The 18,793-nt window shown below is 49.3% G+C and overlaps 1 protein-coding gene across 1 annotated transcript in view; it reads left to right on the plus strand.

Annotated features, from left to right (window-relative positions):
• The first annotated feature begins 2,908 nt into the window (after window positions 1-2,908).
• Jag1 (jagged canonical Notch ligand 1) overlaps window positions 2,909-18,793 on the plus strand; it is a 33,515-nt gene continuing 17,630 nt past the window's right edge. Inside the window, exons 1-4 of the mRNA XM_055602660.1 lie at window positions 2,909-3,452; window positions 3,903-4,208; window positions 12,428-12,479; window positions 17,279-17,533. Of these exons, the coding sequence (XP_055458635.1) occupies window positions 3,372-3,452; window positions 3,903-4,208; window positions 12,428-12,479; window positions 17,279-17,533 (694 nt within the window). The 5' untranslated portion in view covers window positions 2,909-3,371. The remainder of the gene's footprint in view (window positions 3,453-3,902; window positions 4,209-12,427; window positions 12,480-17,278; window positions 17,534-18,793) is intronic.

The following is an 18,793-nucleotide window of genomic DNA, read 5'->3' on the forward strand; positions in this document are numbered from 1 at the left end:
TCACCTAACCCCCTATTAAGATACAGTTAGTTGAATTATCTCACAATCAGAAGAGCATCAAGCATCAAATCTCCACCCACCCACCACCCTTACCACACCTCATTTCTCACCAGAGACTAGTTTCCTGTTGTAGAGATCTGGATAAATGAGCTCAGCATGTTGCACCCCTGGTGTCCGGCCCGTTCCCTTCATATGACCTTCAGGTCACCCACGCTGCTGTGTGCGACAGGGCTTCTCCGTAATATTGATCAGCTGATTCTTATCCGTGTTGATCAAAGATTGCAGTCGAGAATCTTAAAATACAACCATTATAACATGAATGTCTCTTACTAAGGCTCATGGATACCAAGACTGTTGGTGAGTCAATAAAGGTGGAACATGTTTTGTGGAAAAGAACTTGAGCAATCGTCTTTTTGAAATTATAGAAGATATCCAAACACATGCCATGGCTGGGAGGACATTCTCTCAGGTGGAAGGATGATGTCTAAGTGTTACTTTTCCAGGGAATTTTTCTAGACTATTCATTTACAGTTGGAAAGCAAAGCCCAAAGCGAGACTATGGCTTGGCAAGGGGAAATGTCCGTGTTTGAATTCTTTTAGCAGTAGTTCCCTATTCTCCAGGCTGTGGGGTGGTCAAGGAAGTGGGGGGCAGAGCTTCCACGCAGTGCCGTTGCAGTAAATATGCCTGGCTTCTTGGGGGAGTCCCACTGAAAGAGCCCCGAATGAAGTTTTAAAAGAATCCCCTACTGCCAACTGTCTTCCTCAAATATGGTTCCCAGGCTCTGAAAAGACTCGGGTTCTGGGCTATTTGTTGAGCGTTTGGTGTTTGTTAGTGATTCGACATTCCTGTTATTAGGTGCTTTTCATTTCTCAAAATTTTCCTATTAATAAAGTGACCTAAACTCACCTGTTCAGCTTTCATGGAGTCCAGATTGTTTCCAGCAGGGCAACTGTAAACCCAGGTAGCCTTTCCATGTAACTCAGGTGGCTGGCTCAAACATTCATAACTAAACGCCTAGCTTCATAGCCTCCTCCCTGGGGTTAGTGTGGGGCACAAGGCATTAACTATTGGATACACCTTTAAACTTAACACAGCTTCAAACCTTAAGACCCTAATGAGTAAATATTCTCAGACCGCTCCAGCCTTTATGGGATGTGCCTTTCTTCACACCGCCAATTCTTTGCTTTAAAACCATTGTTGAGCCCCTAACTTGGCTATTAGAGGTAAAACTGAGGCATTGAATGGGAAGTGGGGACTATTACGTTTCTGGAAACTTTAGTGGGAAAAGCTTGCTTTGGATTACTGTTGACAACTGGATGCGTTGCGTTCGTGAAAACTGGGGAAAGCTGCATATGCTGAGAAATAACCCAGGCGGCGGCTGCCTAAGCCAGCTGCTTCCATGACCACTTGCAGACTCATCCTGATTTTGGCTATGTCCTTCCCAATTATATATGAGTTACCCCGGAATGATGAGTATGAGACCCCACTGCCACTAAGAAATCGCCCTTCTTGGGTGACGACAATGCGAAGACTGCTGAGCCATCTTTGATAGCTTTGCCCCGCTGTACCCAACCCGTTTTCCTTGACCAAATGCTATCTGGTACTATCTGTACTGGGCCTCTCTTTAAAACGTAGATGACCACAAATACCTTTATTTTTATGCTGTCATGCTCAGCATGTGGGAAACTCCCCCCCCCCCCCCCACCACACACTTACCCTTCATGCCCTATTGTCTAAGAAGAGGGTTGGAACGTTAAACTGAATTCGGAAAAGCCGTGCCCTTCTTCACGACATGAAGAAGACATGAAACTCCTTTGGTCCTTTAATGGAAATCTGTTTTCCTAAAGAGCTCTTTTTAAGCCCGCCTATGGAGGAGCTGGCAGAAGCTTCAGCTAGACTGTGGGCTCCTTTTGACCTTGATTACGACCAGTGGTGTCGATGCTAATTGCGAGGCCTGCCTCAAGGTGGAAAATAGCATCAGTTTCCACCACCACCCAAGAAGCCAAATTCTGTGGCCCGCGACAACCATGGGGTTCTTTTCAGGCCGCGCCTCGCCACCCAGAGAGCAGCACGGAGGCCGCCTACAGGTGCACTCCCGCCACTGCGCCGGGGCGAGGCTGGGGGCCGCGTCCCCGCCAGCCCTTCCCGAAGCCGGAGCACGAGCCCAGGGATGCCCGGCGCCCTCTCCCCCTGCCTCCGCGCGCCTCTGCCTCGGCGCGGTCTGGAAAGGAAGCTGGGAGCCCTCCGAGGCTCCACGGGCTGGGACCTGGGAAGGGATGGCGCGCGGCCGAGGCTTTCCCTCGAGTTTGCGGCAAGTCTGGCTCCGGGAAAGTTTCTCAAAGTTCCCAGCAGCGTCGGCCCAGGACGCCTCTGCGGGGCGAGGAGACGGCGGTGAGCGCGCCAGTCTTGCCGCAGCGCAGCGCTCTGGGCTCGCCTGCTGGGAGCGGCCCGGGCTCCCGGCGGGGCAGGCCCTCCTCCTCCCGGGCGAAAGCCGCCGCTGACGCAGGCGGCTCGGAAGGCGGAAGCCGTCCGCCCCAACGGCTCGGGCAGCCCGCGGCGCCCACACCTGGGGCTCGCACGGGAGCCGCGGCCGCGCACCGAGGGGGCGGTCCGGCGGAGGCGCTCCGGGCGTCTCAGCGCCGCGGCTGCCCCGCGTTCCTTTCGGGTCCTCCCTTTCCCTTGCCGGAGGTCCCCGGACAGCAGTCCGCGTTTGGGGCAACCCGGCGGCCAGGCTACCCGGTACGTCCGCAAACCCCTTCACACCCCCCCCAGCCGCTTCTCAGACTCCCGCCCCCCAGGAGGAAAGGGGCGTGTTCTCTGGGTGACACGCCCCTTATGAATATTAACGAGCGCGCATGCGCCTTGCTCCGCGTGCTGGGTAGAGGTGGCCAGCTCGCGTCGCGGCTCCCAGACAGGCGCTCCGGGTCCCTCTCCGAGAGCCGGGCGGGCACGCGTCATTGTGTTACCTGCAGCCGGCGGGCGAGCGAGGCTCAGGGTTTTTTTCCCCCTTCTCCCCCGCGTTCGTGCAGCTCCTCTGAAAGGGAATAAAAGGCTGCGCATCATCATAATAATAAAAGAAGGGGAGCCCGAGAGAAGGAGAGAAAGCCGAGAGGTGGAAGAGGAGGGGCAGCGACTCAAAGAAGCGATCAGAATAATAAAAGGAGGCCGGGCTCCGTGCCTTCGGGAACGCGCTGCTCTTGAAAGGGCTTTTGAAAAGTGGTGTTGTTTTCCAGTCGTGCATGCTCCAATCCGCGGAGTATATCAGAGCCGGGACGCGGCGGCCGCGGGGGCAGCGGCGACGGCAGCCTCGGCGGGAGCTCCAGCGCTAGCGGCGGCGGCGTCCGGAGTGCCCGCGGCGCGCGGCGCAGCGATGCGGTCCCCACGGGCGCGCGGCCGGCCCGGGCGCCCCCTGAGCCTTCTGCTCGCCTTGCTCTGTGCCCTGCGAGCCAAGGTAGGACTCTCCCCGCCCTTGCTCCCCGCGATTCTCCCTCCCCTCGTGGCGTCCTGGACGCCGGTGGCTGCGGCTCCCAGCGCAGGTTCGGAGCCCTTGAGTACAAGGCTCTCTGACCCTGACTCTTCACCCGAGTGAGGCTGCACCCGGCCTGGGAACGCTGGCCCCCCAGAGGGCAGCCCCTGGCCTCGAAAGCTAAACTCCAGGCCGGGCAGAGTGCGATCCCTAACGCTCACGGCCCTTCGCGGCAGTCGTCCGAGTTTTTCCGCACCCCGTGGGTTTTATGCCCCTGAATCGGGTCAAGCCCTGAACCTCGTTTTGCTAAATGATTTTCACTTGCGCCGAGGAGTCCTCGCGGCTTGCTGTGTGGGTGTGGGGGGGCGCAGGGAGCTCCACTTCCCCCTCGAGAGGAAACTTTCTCGTGCGCTGACCTCGCTCCCTCGCCGGCAGGTGTGCGGGGCCTCGGGTCAGTTTGAGCTGGAGATCCTGTCGATGCAGAACGTGAACGGGGAGCTGCAGAACGGCAACTGTTGCGGCGGCGCCCGGAACCCCGGCGAACGCAAGTGCACCCGCGACGAGTGTGACACGTACTTCAAAGTGTGTCTCAAGGAGTATCAGTCCCGCGTCACAGCCGGGGGACCCTGCAGCTTCGGCTCAGGGTCCACGCCTGTCATCGGGGGCAACACCTTCAATCTCAAGGCCAGCCGGGGCAACGACCGGAACCGCATCGTGCTGCCTTTCAGTTTCGCCTGGCCGGTGAGTGAGCGACTAGGAGTCGAACGTGGGGCCGAGCCCAGTATTGCCTTGAGAAGGATTTAACGGCCCCTGACTTGAAGCTTGGCCTTTTGGGGTGGCAAGTCTGAGAACTCGGACTATAGTTAGACCTTAAACAAGATGGGGCAGGCGGGTCTTCCACTCAGGCTGGTGTTTGCTTAGCGTACCGAAATGGGAACTCTGAAGAGCGTTGTTGGGAAAGTGTGCAAGGATGCTAGTTTTTTACTTGCTGCTTGAAATACCCACCCCCCAACGAGGAGGTCATTATAGACGATCTCTTTGCTTAACTAATTAAAACTCGGAGCGTCGTGGAAGGCGACTGCGCCCAGTCCAAGTTGGCACCCTCCCTTTTCCCGTGAGCCGCACCGAGAGCGGGTGTGTCCTTCCTGCAGGGTGTCGGGAGCCACTTTCCCGCGGCTCCAGGGGAGATTTTGGCGTGTTGGAGGAGCGTTCTCCCAGCCTAGGATGGCGGCTGCAGGAGGGTGGGGGGGCCTAAGGCTGGCGTCCAGGCTTTAGTCTGGGAACCCCCGCCCCCTGCCTCTCCCTCCCGCCCCCGCTCGGTGTAGCCCTGGCTGCCTTGCTCACAGCAGTTCCCCAACTCTGGAACAGCTGTGTTTGCAAACTTCCCCGGGAAGGGCGGGCGCATGCTCCCGTCCGGAGGGCGCACAGTGCCCTGCGCAAGCCCTTCCCGCGCAGTGGCAAGACTTGGAAGCGGCGGCCTGCTGGAGTCGTATTTTCGGGTGCAAGCGCAATGCACCCTCGTCTCCCCTGGCTTCGGAGCAGCGTGAGGCCGGCATACAGCTGGCAGACTGCAGCAAAGCCCTTGCAACATCCCAAAATGGGTGGAAGGAAGATGGGTACGATTGCAGAAGGGGAGGAAAGGGAAATGGTGGGGGTGTGCCCGTTGTCCAGGAGGCGTGACTCGCCGCCCGGACTGGTGCTTGGCCAAGCCAGAGCTCCAAGGGGGTGGGTGGTAAGAGGGGGGGAGCGCTGTGCCCCGGAGGATTGCTTTTCCGCCACGTGCTCGGATGGGGTGCACTCTGCTGCCTCCTACCCGCGGGTTTGGGCTATGGTTTTAAAACTCTGAAGAGGGGTGGGAGAGGATCCTGTCTTGTCTGGCCCTGTCTGTGTGAAGCTGAGCTGGCTCTTAAAGTCTGCGTTTACAGGAGTTGGCCTTTGCTGTGGGTGCGATAAGGCAGTTATCAAAAACACGCAATTAAAAGGGTCTTATTTTGGCAGGGGACTGCTGCTGTAGGTGAAGTTATCTTCAGATCCGAGGGCTGTTGTGGGATTTCACTTTTACAAAGAATGTTTGTCTTGTTTGTTAATCCCCTATTAAGGAGAACTTTAAGCTAAAGAGGTTGGCACCTCTAAATCTGGCTGGGTCCAAGCTTAGGGTGAATACTGGCTGCCCTTGAACTGTGTTTGGAGTTTAGGAGGAAGGGGCCTGCAGGTGGTTCCACCCTCTCTGGGATCAGTCCGACCCCCTCGCTTTTCACAAGACCATAAAAGGAATCTTATTAGTGATGTAGAAAAAAACGGCAGGCCCAGCTGAGGTTTATTTTGGAGAGAGGGGTCACAGGGAGGATGGCTTGGATGAAAACAGACGGGCTTGCTCCACTGGTTATCTGGGGGGAAGTGACCTACCAGTGTGGCTGTCTGCTTTTGACACCTGGATGAGAGCATTCTTCCCAGACAAGGAGCTGAAACGGTGTGAGTGGAGAGTGAGCGGCCACCATTGATTCGCCATTACTCTTGAGTGCCTTCAGTCCCCGCGCGGGTCACCAACCGTGAAACAGACAGGCTTTTCTAGAAACAGGGAGATCCACTGGGTCAGTACTGAGAATGTGGCTCTTTTGAAGTCCAGCCAAGTACATGTATTACTCATAAACGACACTCCACCCTGCTGCCCCCAAAAAAGGCCTCCTGTGAAATACAAGCATTACTTCCCAAGAGAAACCTAAGTCTGAGAGTGTGTGTTGTTTTAGTTTATTTTCCTCAGTGTAGTTAAAGAGACGCTGCCGTCTGTAACTTCCAAGAATGACTCCAGGGTGAGTGTTCCCTTCAGTGAAAGCGTCTCAAGTGTTAGTGGATAGCACAGCTTCATTCACGTTAGCTTCATTGACTTTAGAAGCTTGTCTTTTAAGCTGGTGCTCCAGGGCTGGGGATGTAGCTCTCAGGCAGAGTATTTGCATTCTTAAAGGTCTTGGGTTTGACTCCAAGCACCACAAACTTAAATTCCCACCCACCGACACCCCCCAGGGTCAGGTAATAGTGAGATGTGGTATAGACACAGTGGAATTCAAGAGGAGGACATAGAGTTTAGAAAGCAAATAAAAACTTCAGGCTGCGTTGGCCTTTTAGTCACATAAGCTGCCAACCCCTAAGTAGGCACAGTTGGGCTGAGTCCTTCTAAATTGGCTTACAGGGGAAGGGAAACACTGTGGTTGGCAAGGCAAGTTCAGTGAAGAAGGTCATGTAATTCCTGTCTTTTGTTTGCTATTACGGCCCTTGTTCATGGTCCAGAGAGGAAGAGGAGAAAATGATTTGGTCGGACATGAAATGCAATCTATATCCCGGCATGTGAGACGCTCAGAAGTGGGCCTCCCTGCCCTGTTAGTATCAGGGTTGGTTATACCCCTTTGGGCTACACCCTACTGGGTATGGCCTGCTCTGGCCCTAGTCTTTTAGCTCTGTGCCAGTGGCTTCCGATCTCAACTTGCAGCAACCAGCTTGATTTATTATTCTCAATTTGGGGTAGTAGGTGATAACAGCATCGGGCTTAACAAGAAATGTTTTGGGAATAACCAGTAATTGATCACTGAAATAGTTAATTTGCACCTCCCCAAATTAGTTCAAAATCTCATTAGTGCCTGCTTATTAAAAATGCATTAATGTAATTACTTCTGTTTTTAAAAACCTCCGTCATATGGCTGCATTGGTGGGCTGGAATTGTATTGACTTGGAGTCAAGCAACTGGAGCATCTGACTTTAAATAACACTGATCCCATTCAGAGTCTTGCTGAGGTCAACCTTCATCATTTTAGGAAAAGCCAGTGCAACGTGAGTGTAACACTGCAGAAGGGTACCAGCTTGAGCCCTCTCACACCCACAGCCTCAGTAACAACATACAGAAGTTGGTCAAGTTGCTGTGAGGCGCTTAATCACAGAATCCAAATTACCAACCCTTGGGTATGACTGTACTGTCTGCCATCTTTTCTCTTTGTGTGTGGGCATCCAGAGACAGTGGAGTAAGGTTCTCTTTATGGCCTTTTCTGTGCCTCACCTGTGTGCTGAGCATGTGTGCAGACAGTGCCCCGTGCATGTACTTAGCACAAAGGATATTCTGTGTATGGAGGGGACTTTTTTTTCTCTTTCTCTTCCTCAAATGTTTGTTTCAGTGCTTGGTTTTTGGGAAACACTGAGGTAGAGTGGCTTGCAAGCCATGTGGAATAGCCGTGACCTGGAGTACTTATTTGGTGTCTAATAGTTTTCCTTACAGGTATAACCCGCCCTGTGTGTTCTTCCTCCTTGTCTTGTTCTTAGCAACTTCCTCAAACTTCTAGTACTTAGAAGAATTTGCAGTCCACCAGCTCCGCGCTCACAATTCTATAGGGACTCAGAGTGCCTGTCAAGAGCGTGAAGCTTTAGACTCAGTGCTGCTGGGCACTGTATGGGTCAGAAGCAGCAGCAGGAGCAATGCCGCAAGTGTCCGATGGCCTAGAGAGCCGCCGGCAGTCTGAATGCTGTACACGTACTGGTGTCTTCAGGGATGCTTTGTGAGAGTTAGGATGGAGGGAAGAGGCTCTTTGTGAGAAAAGGCCAAGGCCATGAGGAGTCTTCCCTCCACATGTGACAACAGGAATGTGAGCAGACGTCTTGGCAGCCAGGTTCACAGCCCTGTTTGGCCCTGTTGTAGGGCCAAACCTGGATCCAGTGTCAGGCTTTCTAGGTTACTTAACACTGTGAAGATGAATAATCTGCGCGTGTGCATACTGCTCGCTCGATACTCCATAATGACAAATATTCCTGAGAATTCATTTTTGGTAAAGATCTAGAGACATACCCCTACCCCAAAGTTTTAGGATTCAAGCTGCTCAGAAGTGGCATTTGGCTCCAGCTCTTAAATATGCTTTAAAAATAATTAGAACAAAATAAAATTTTCTTCCAAGGACTGAAAGATGTATCTAGAGCCATGAGAAGTGAAGATTCTAACATGGTGGTGAGGGAGGTGGGTCTTGGGTTCGTGGTTTCTGACTATTGCTTGGCCCATAGAAACCTCTTGGCCCTTAGTCATAGTGTCAGTAACAACTCTGATTGGGGTAGCACATGTGTGGGGAAGACATTCCCAGGGTGTCTCCTAGTGGCTAAAGGGGGCATGTAAATAATCAAACTGAGTCCTCCACCAGCTCAGCCTAGTTTTTATGCACTTTTGGTAAATAAGTAGAAAGGCTTCTTGTTCAGGCTTGCCCTGTGTGAACTGGATGGTTGTGCTTGGCTGGCTCCTTGGTATTCTATCTATTAACCTCACCACCCTTTTGTAACTGGTGCATTTAATTATCAGTGGGATGCCTTTCAAACAGGTAAGGGTAATGATGGGAAAGGGGTTAGGGACCTCTCATTGAGAGTCTCAAATCTGGATATGAGCTCTGGGGCCCCTTAGTCTTTGAGGTGGGCTTTGATGAGAAAATCACCCTTTGTAACCAGATCACATTCTATTGACATGTCAAACCCTGTAGAAATGGTTGCTTTCTATGACTGGAGCCTCAGCTTGCATGCACTAGGGGAGTGGTCTTTTCTTCACCCCTCACCTTGCCAAACCCCTAAAAGACAGGAATTGTATGTGCCCACACATGGGCTGTCTGAACTCTTTTTTATGTTTCACATGTTTTGTGACTAGAATATTTTATACCCTGGCCACCCAGACTCAAGCAGGACAATAGAGTTGGCTGGACTGACTGAAGTGAGGATTAGAGAGAAGAATGGGGCCTCTCCAGAAATACTGCTAATACAGGACAAGTGACAGGAAGCAACAGTTGAGTCAGCAAAGCGCATGCAGGGCCCCTGACAGACCTGGGGCCAGCAGGCTGGGTACAATGGCTATGTTGGCACTCAGAACATTCCCAGGATGTGCATGCCTCTGGCGGGCCTGCCTGTCACAGCGGTCTGGGGTTTTGGACTCCACACGTGTGCCGTTTGGATGGCGGTTTGTTTGTGTCCGTCATCTTGGCAGGAGGGGAGGCAGCCGCTTCTTAGGGCTTGGTTTGACTACCACTGTTGCCAGGAAAAGGAAGCTCCCAGCTGCCAACACAATCACCTTTGTTTCTTACATCCCCCTGCTTAATGTGGCAATTAAGTGCTTACTGCTTTGCCCAGTGCCAAGGTAACCGCCATGGAGTGGGGCAGGACAAAATGAACCCTAGACCAGCAGCTTTAGTGCTGAGGATAGGAGAAGGAGCCTGGTGACCCAGCCTTGGTAAGACAAACCTGGTGACTGTGGTATGCCTTGGGGATTTTGATGCCAAGACTCTTCTGTAGGTAAAATTGTATGGAAATCTCCCAAAAGGCCATTCTGAAAGCTGACCAGTACTTTTTGATGCTCCACAAGAATGGAAGTCAGCTGCTCTGCTGCCAGATGTCCTTGAGCCTCAGGCTGGAAAGGGGCAGAAGTGACTCACTTGCAAATCCAGATGGAAGATCTGGTAACTATCACACCTCTTGTTTTGCCCCCAGACTATTGCTCTGGGGAGACTAAGGACAAAAGATGAAATCTGGGTAACTTGCCAAAGTCTTTTTTATTGTTTGGACCACAGCAAAACTCGGGATTTGCTTTTGGTTTGGTTTTGGGTGTGAAGTTAAGATTGAACAAAACTTGCCTCACTAAGTCCCTTCCAAACTCTCCTAGGACAGGGGATGTGGCCTTTGCTGAGATGGGATTTGTAGTAGCCGATCACATGTGGGTGATTTGTGACTGGGTATCAGCTTGAGTGGCATGAGGTACACATGGTCTAGAATCTCAGTGTTTGGACAGATAGTTGGGGATGTACAGAGGTCAAGCGTGGGCCTGGGAAAAAATTAAAGCTCCCTAGCAACTAATAATCATTGCCAAATTATCTTGATTGTTGATCTATAGTGTGGGGATGGAGTGGGAGGGAAGAATGCTCTTAATAGAAGCCTTGCAGGGAGTCCTTTCTCTGAAGACAGGGCACTCATGCCCCACAAAACCTGGAACTCTAATCCAGGCTCTTAAGAGAAAGCAAAATCTAGCCCTGGCTGTTGTCACTGCAAGTCCTTACCCTCATTCTAGCCCACCTTCACCCCCCAAAAGGTAGGTACTTGACAGAGCTGTGGTACATTTCTTTTGCCTCCAGTTGGGGTAGTGTTGGCAAATTTGAGTCCAAGATGAACCTGGCAGATGGCTTGATCTTCCGAGTTCTTGTGCTGCAAGGTCTAAGGATGCTTTGACTATGAAGCTGAGTTAATACTGCTGGCCCAGCTAGTTCCAAGGCACCTGCCTCTGCAGTGGTGTTTGTGGGTATTATGTGTGTTTAGTGCTTGTGCAAGTCTGTCAAAACTCTCGGTATCAATGCATTTAATCAGAGGATTAATTACAGCAACATTGTTGAAGTGAGGGATGTGGGCTCAACGTGACCCACAAATGAAGGGCTTAATTATACATCTGGCCTCATTTTGACTTGGCTCTCACCATGAATCTGTAGAGAAATATAATTTCTTGCTGCTCTTCGGAAAGAGTCCTATAATTTGTAGGAAGTCCTAGGAAACTTAAAGAGGCTGTAAATAAGGTGTAACTTTCACTAATAAAATATTAACGACAATAACAATTGTCGTTACTGTAGGTTTGGACCTACAGCCACTAACAGTAGAGGGCTGGGTATGTGTCCTAGCTTGCCCAGTTTTGCTTGCTTTGTGAGCATTTTCCCACAGTTATCAGTGAACGAAATGGAATCCTGCTGTAAGCATGAAACATATTTCGGCTGAATTCCAAGGCAGGGTCTATCACAAGATACTTTTGTGTCACTGAGCAAAGCAAGTAGTGAGCTTGCTGTGGTTTATGAATGAACCCCCTGGCTTTCCTCCCATGCCTTTACCCTATCGGTGCCATCTCTTCCCCTGGCAGCAGTGCTTCTGGTGGCATTGTGGTTATCTGAGCAACTTAACCATCGCATGGGTTTGTGCGGGTGGTAGAGCAGAGCTGCACAGACCTGTTCCGGTTCCTGTGCCCCACTGTATTTCTCCAGCCCCAGATTGGTTTAGTGAGATTCACCTCAGTGCCTATTGTGAGTAAAGATTTGAGTAAAAGTGGAAATTGGCTAATGGCTTGGGTCTTGGGGAAGGAGGGGGCTGTTTGGAGATAACGCTTAGGAGATAAAAAGTGCTTCAGTAGGATGGCTGGCATGTTGCCAGTATCCAGGGAATTGTGTAGTTACTGAACTGATTATTCCAGGAATGTTAGATCTTATTGACAGATACACTCATCAATAACTACAACCCACGGGTATGCAGTGCCTTTGCCTTTGTACTTTCTCCCACAGACAGCCACAGCTCACCCCACCGTCCAGGCTAGGTTGCTGCCTTTGTCTTAAGTCTTTGAGCCTACCCCTCCTTCTTCCGAGAGTCACCTGATACTTGTGGGAGCTGGGATGGTCTTACACAGACAGGGCTTTCAAAGGGGTTCTGAAAAGGAAAAGGGGGCCTCCTTGGGGATTGTCCCACCAGGCCCCAAAGCGTAACCTTAGCAGTTCTTTCTCAGTACAAATACCTGAGTAGGTTGGCTTGGGATAAATTCTGTGTGTGTGTGTGTATGTGTGTGTGTGTGTGTGTGTGTGTGTGTGTGTGTGTGTGTGTGTGTTTTCTCATACACTAGAAGTAAGGACTGAAAAGTTTTGGGAAACGTATATGCTATGTGTTCCCATATAGGGAGGTACTATTTTCTGATCAGGACTTTGGGCTGCTTGCTGGCTTGGTGTGAGCCCCAATGAGCCCCTGCCAGATAAAAGGAGTTATTTGTCAACATGGGAAGAGTGCTAGAGAGAAAAGTAGGGGTTGGTTTGGCTTCAAATATCCACTTGCCTTTTTCCACCTTCTGTTTTGGGTTGGTGGAACACACAGGGAGCACCAAAAACTGCAGAGTGGATGATCCTTCTATCTGAATCATTAAAGTTTGCTTATCTGTCTTGCAGAGGTCCTACACTTTGCTGGTGGAGGCATGGGATTCCAGTAATGACACTGTTCGTAAGTATCTCACTAAGGAATTCTTTAAAGGCTTGTGAAGCTCAGAGCTTGAAAGACCTGCCAGAGCAAAGTCCCCAGTGCCCCACACCCACCTGGGCTAAAACTGTCTGTGGAATCTATTCCTTAACTTCCTAAAACTTTCATCTGAAATATTAAGTAGCCAGAACAGACTCCCAGTTCACTCAGTCCTTGCAAAAAGGGACCTAGATTATCTCTGGATAGAGATCTTAATGGTTTTACAACTTTAAAACTGTGTAGACTGCTAAAGGATCAAAGTAGTGACTTTTTAAAAGTCCATTTAAACTTTAAGTGAGCAGTTAATCTCTCATCAGAAAGATAAAGCTGTAAAGGGTGGTGCTGGGCTCTAAAGACCAACCTTAAATTTCACTTGGTGGGCAGGTGAGCCTCAAGCCAGTCTGAGTTTCCCACACTGCTCACCACAAACCTCCCATTGAAGCAGAATTCAGAGCCCCCCTGCAGTCATGACCTGCTCTGTCCCTTTTGAAAGATGGCTCTGTTTTCTGGGCAGGTTGCTTTTCAGGCCTACGGAGGGGTGGCTGGAGGGTGGTGAGGCAGTGAAGGTGTGCTCTGCTGACAGTGGTCAACTGTAACTTAGTATGTTTTCCCTCACACCAAAACAAGAGCCTGGGTTGTCATTGGAAAACCTGATTCATTCTGAAATTTTTTGATCTGTTCAGAAAGAGCTGTTGATCCAGGTTTTTGCCTTTGCCCTCTGCTCCCAGAAAGTACCTTCTACTTCTCTAGCTTACTGTTTCTTTTATGTTTTACTGTTGGTAACATCTTTCTCCCTTGTCAACATCACCAAGCTTTTCTACCATAGCTGAAGGTAGTGAGTACCTAGCTTGGCTGTAGTAATAGGTGCGTATAAATTCCGTGGCAGTTTCAACATGGTTGATTTCTTGGATGTCTTAGGGTCATAGAATCCTCACAAAGTCCAGGTAGTGAGGCAGGCTGCCTGTCATTTGGGTTGTTCTCTTGCTTTGGCATCTAGCTATTTAGATATCAGCCCTGCCTGGGAAAGAGGATCTGAGCTATCTCACTGGGAAGGATGTCTATACTTTGAGGGTGGTGATAGGGCACTTTGCCAGTCTAACCAGGCAAGGTCATGGATACTGTTTGTTCTCCCCTCCCACAAACATTGAGTTCTGTGTGGACTTCCTATCATTGTACCTTAGGTACAATGCAATGGATAGGGGAATAGAAGTGGGCTTTCTGATTGTTCTGGTGAAGGAATGGATCCTATGAGGATTCCTACCCAACGTCTATGGAATCTTTGCTATGCTGTCTGCCTTCTCACACTCTAGAGCTGTGCCACTAGGACCTGTAGCCCATCTATAGCTCCCCATAGTTACCCACATTTGTAATGGAGATCCCTGTGCTTTGGGATTCCTGGGTGTCTCATCTCTTCCTAGGGTAACTAGTACCTGGAGAGGAGATAAGGAAGGCTGAGAAGATAACAATGTGCTTTCAGACCTCACTTTTTAGAAAGAGTCACAGATGACCATCACAGTTATAGAACTTAACTTAATATTAACCTTGAGTTTGGTGGTTTATCTACTTTTCTGTTCAGTCTCTTTATTTTTCATTTATATTTTCAAGGTATCACAAATTCAGTAGTCAAAGCCAAATTGGAGGTCTGTCCTCTCCTTTAATGGAGCCCTTTCTGAGTGACAAGCACCAGTATTTGGGCACTCATAGATCTGGAAGGCCCCTATGTACTTTATTTAGCTTTCATATTGACACAGCCCTCAACCTCTGAACAGTCTCCATGATCCAGCTGCCTCCTGCCATGGCTACTGCTGCTTCCTTGCTCTACTTCACTGCCTGCGTGTACCTTCAGATTTAGCATGACTGCCACATCGTCAGTCCTTACTGGCTCTGGTCAACTTCCAGTATCATCTCTGTTCTTGTGCCACCCCCACCCTCCACCCCGAGCATAACATTGGATGGTCACCCTGTTGGTAAAAGCCAGCAACTCAATGTTTTCCTGTAGCTCTTGGGCCAGATCTTTGTATGCCTTGTTTTCCTGATGGCTTGTCTTAACACACCTTGGCTACTGTGTCTGTATCTTAGCCATTCTTTATTCATTTTCATCCTTGAGCGTATCACATTTCTTTCTTGTCCCAGGACGTTTGAGCACACTGTTTGTTCTTCCTGGGATGTTTGGCTCCTTATTTTCTTTATCCTCTGCCCTTAAAAGCATTTGAGGATGCCAAGGAGCCAAGGAGTATAGGCTGTTGTTTGGGAGTTCATCGAGTTGGAAACATCCTGGCTTTGTGTAACTAATAGGCAGATCCCTGAGTTTGGGTGAGAATTCCTTTTCATATTAGCTCTGTAGTAATCCCTAATGAAGGTTGTTTTGCCATTCTTTTGGTCTACGTATATTTTCAAAAACTCAAGTACAGTCTAGGCCAGATTAAGCTTAGGTACTCCTGAAGTTGCAAGGTAGTCCTCCACCCTCAGTCATCCACTCTTTTCTAGTGTGGTCCAGGACTGTAGTATATAAAGATCCAAGTGTCTCTTTTTCCGCCTGAGAAAATTATTTCAGTATATGATAATATTCATTGATTGATGGGTAAGCGTAAGTAGGAGTCTTCAAGACAAGTTTTCCATACAGTTTAGACTTCTCAGCTAAGGCCACCATCGAGGTTTTCTGGTTGGTCTTTGAGTTGCGTTCATGGTGATCCCTCCTCCTCCTTGGTGTACAAGGCTGTGCATGTGCTTCATAATGCGTCTTTATACCGATGAAATTCACAGGGAGGTGTGCTAACACTCTCTTCCAGTCCTAAAGCTGGAGCCACCCCAGAAGAGCTCCTCCCCCCCAAGTACTAGTGGCCTAAGCTAGGGCCGAGTCAGGTGCACTAAGTTTAGTCACACATTACCCAGATGGTGTACAGTGTGCCACACACTCTGGATGTGAGGCTGTTTCCATAGCGTCGTGAGCCCCCACCACCCACCCTATCCTGTCCTCTTGAGGACTCAGAAGTTATCTTCACAGAATTTTCTGAAAGTGGGTAGAAAGTGCAGTGAACTACATAGAGTTCCACATCATTCATCACCCTCAGGATGACCCTGATGTCTGGGCTGAATTACGTTGATCTCATCCTGAGAAGGCCAAGACACATGGCACATGGCTACAGTGTGTAATAATTCCTTCGCTAAGCTCTTAGAACTATGCTGTAATAGCCCACTTCATTTCTTAACTGGCAGAGCAAACTGGCAGTTAATGGAGTGGCGTTTTTGCCATTCTTTGGTCTGTGTACATTTCTAAAAACTCAGGTACAGTGTTACCTGCACGTGGCTCTGTGTGTTGCTGGATGTAAGGCTGCAGATATGTGGGCTTGTTCAAGGCTTGCCCTGCCCACGTCACAGTCCAGACTGGCTTGGGCTGTGTTGGTTGTAAATAGAGCCACCCAGGAGTTCTTTCCCTGGTCACCTGTAGGGCTTGTCTAGCTTTGTCAAGGAGCACAGGCCCAAGGCCTAGAAAAACAGTGGTGTGGGTTGCAGGAATTACAAAGGCATTGCAAGTAGGTCCTAAGTTGCCTCTCCAAGGTGGCCTTGAATTTGACAAGGTGATGACTGGCTTTAAGAAAACAAACACGGCACCAAGCGAAGTGCTGACTTAGAGTCTTGTTGTCTGTTCACATCCCTCTGCTCTCCTTGCTCCTGGGGGTTGAAGCTATTTTAGTACCTGTCTCTGCTCTTAGACTAGATTACAGATGACCTCAGGGTAGGGGCCAGGTCTTACTGCTTCTGAGAACTACTTGGACTGTAGAGATTTACTTTGCCCAATAGGCGTTTTTTTAAGGAGCCTGACTTAAAGCAGACGACACAAACACAATGCCTCAACTTACCTGTCTGCAGGCAGAGATGAATTACTCTCATGTATGCCACTTAGGCCGATGAGGAGAGTGAAATGAATTACGTTTTTATTGTTGCTAATGGAATGCCAGCTTTAATGTGTTTATTAATGTTCTTGTTTGTTTTCATGTATTGCAAATCCACCACCCCTTGGCTCTCAGTGAGGAATTTTGAAATAGAGCTTTTCCAAGGAAAACTTGAAATTGAAATGGAGAAAAAAAAGTCACTAACCTTACCTGGAATAGTAAAATTTCTTTAAGGAGCAGCCTTTTATAATATTTAGGAATTTTTTGCTAATTAGTACGGGCAGCAATATGTTAGAAAAGTTGGCAGAGGACACAGATCACTCACAGGAACAAATAGAAATACTCACCGTCACTAAGTGCCATCTCAAATAGGAGACACAGTTTTACCTGTTATGCAGAGGCCAGACAGTGATCTGGGGTTCTGCTGTCGATGCAGCTCCTTGGTGCTGTTAGAAGAAAGACCCTCAAGGGTTTGCTGGCATGGAGTTGGAGAATCGCCTGTGGATGGAGGGTGTTGTTTCTGTGTACACTCTGAATCTGTACCAGCATGCTCAGGATATTTCTTGTTGCTGGCCCCGTGTTCATGGGTGGATCATGCAATATGCTTGTTGTAGCTTTGAATAGCAAGAGGCTAACTTCAGTGACTTCGATGCCTATAGACCAGGGAAGAAGTGCACTTATTTAATGCTGCTTCCAGGCAAGAAGATATATGAAAGTGCTTGGCAATGAGGTTGAATGGTAAGTTGGCATACAGGGAAGACAGTACAGCTTTTGTTGCTTTCTTTTTTTAACCTAACAGTTTGACTTTTGTATTGTTGCATGTTTCTAGTCTGAAGCAAAGATGCTAATATGAATGAGTTTCTTTCTATTTATTTATTTATTTGCCTCTAGAACCTGATAGCATAATCGAAAAGGCTTCTCACTCAGGCATGATAAACCCCAGCCGGCAATGGCAGACGCTGAAACAAAACACTGGGATAGCCCACTTTGAGTATCAGATCCGAGTGACCTGTGATGACCACTACTATGGCTTTGGCTGCAATAAGTTCTGTCGGCCTAGAGATGACTTCTTTGGACACTATGCCTGTGACCAGAATGGCAACAAAACCTGCATGGAAGGCTGGATGGGTCCAGAGTGTAACAAAGGTACGTGTGCATGCAACTGGGTGGATTGGCAAATGCTGTTGCCTGTCTCATTTGGTGCCAGTTTCTCAGGCTTACAGCAGTCAGGTGGCTGGGTGGGTTATTGCAGTTTATCTTGGATTGAAGCATGAAGATGCTGTGCGTAGAAGATTCTGTCAGTGCCCTGTCCAGATTCCCTTTACCAGCTGGTGTCCCCATCCCCCAGCTGCTGTAAGTGTTGGCTGCTAACAGCTCGCAGCTGCTCCTTCTCCAGGGAATTGTCCTTGGCCACGAAGGAGCCACTATCTGCCTCATCCCTGCAGCAGAACAGTTACTGAGTGACTGACAAGGGGGAGGGAGCCATGTTACAAAGGCCAGCCCCCTTTGCTTTAACACTGTGGAATAAGATTCACACTCCAGAGGTTCCCCTGGGATCACACTGAAGTCAGACCCCAGCTGAGACCATATCCTTGCTCAACAACTCCTTTGGCCTCATTGGCCTCCCCCATTCCTTCCTCCTATTACCAAATCTCCTCCTCACATTCTGCTTCTGAGGGTCCTTATGCCAAACAGGAACAGGCCAGTCCGGTGATGTTTGAACAGGCAGTGCTATGGGAAATGAGCTCCTCAGTCACTGTGGCATCTTTGAGGTTGTGGCATTAAAAGTGGAGGGGGCCACTAAGTGGTTACCTTGCCCATTCATGTTCTTTATGACTGAACCCATGCAGAGTCCCTTACTGTCTTTTGTCCCGTATTTTAGAATTAAGCAGTTCTAATTCCTAGCAACAGTGTTGGAGATCTTAGCACATTATATGCTATTCCCTCATGGCCAAGTAGTGTACCTCGCTGATCTTGCCCCAAAATTAGATGAACTCCTTCATTTAGTATTGAAATTGTAAGGGATGGGGCATGAGAGGATATTTGGTCTCTTAGGCAGTACTTCTCTAAGTTAGCTGGTGACAGTAGCTTGTTTGAAAGATGGGGCACTTCTGGAATTGATGATGGAAGCAATTGCTCAGTATATTTTAAAGCAGTTACTTAAGTTCTCTAATGTCACTGTCCTTTTTAAGTGTTGGCTTGATTTCTTTCTTTCTGTGAGCAAATATAAAATTGCTTTGTGAGGCTACTTGGCTGCAAGATTAGCCTGCCTGATTCTTTAGTCCCATGGATTGTTGAAACCAGGCATTTAGTGGGAGGTTCACCTGAAGGGTGTGGTGGGACAAGTTGGAGTAGGGGAAGGCAGATGTCTTCATTTTTCTCTCAGAGGGAGGGAGGGAGGGAGGG

This window comes from Psammomys obesus, unplaced genomic scaffold, assembly GCF_907164565.1.
Source record: "Psammomys obesus unplaced genomic scaffold, mPsaObe1.curated_primary_1811, whole genome shotgun sequence".
NCBI classification, from domain to species: domain Eukaryota; kingdom Metazoa; phylum Chordata; class Mammalia; order Rodentia; family Muridae; genus Psammomys; species Psammomys obesus.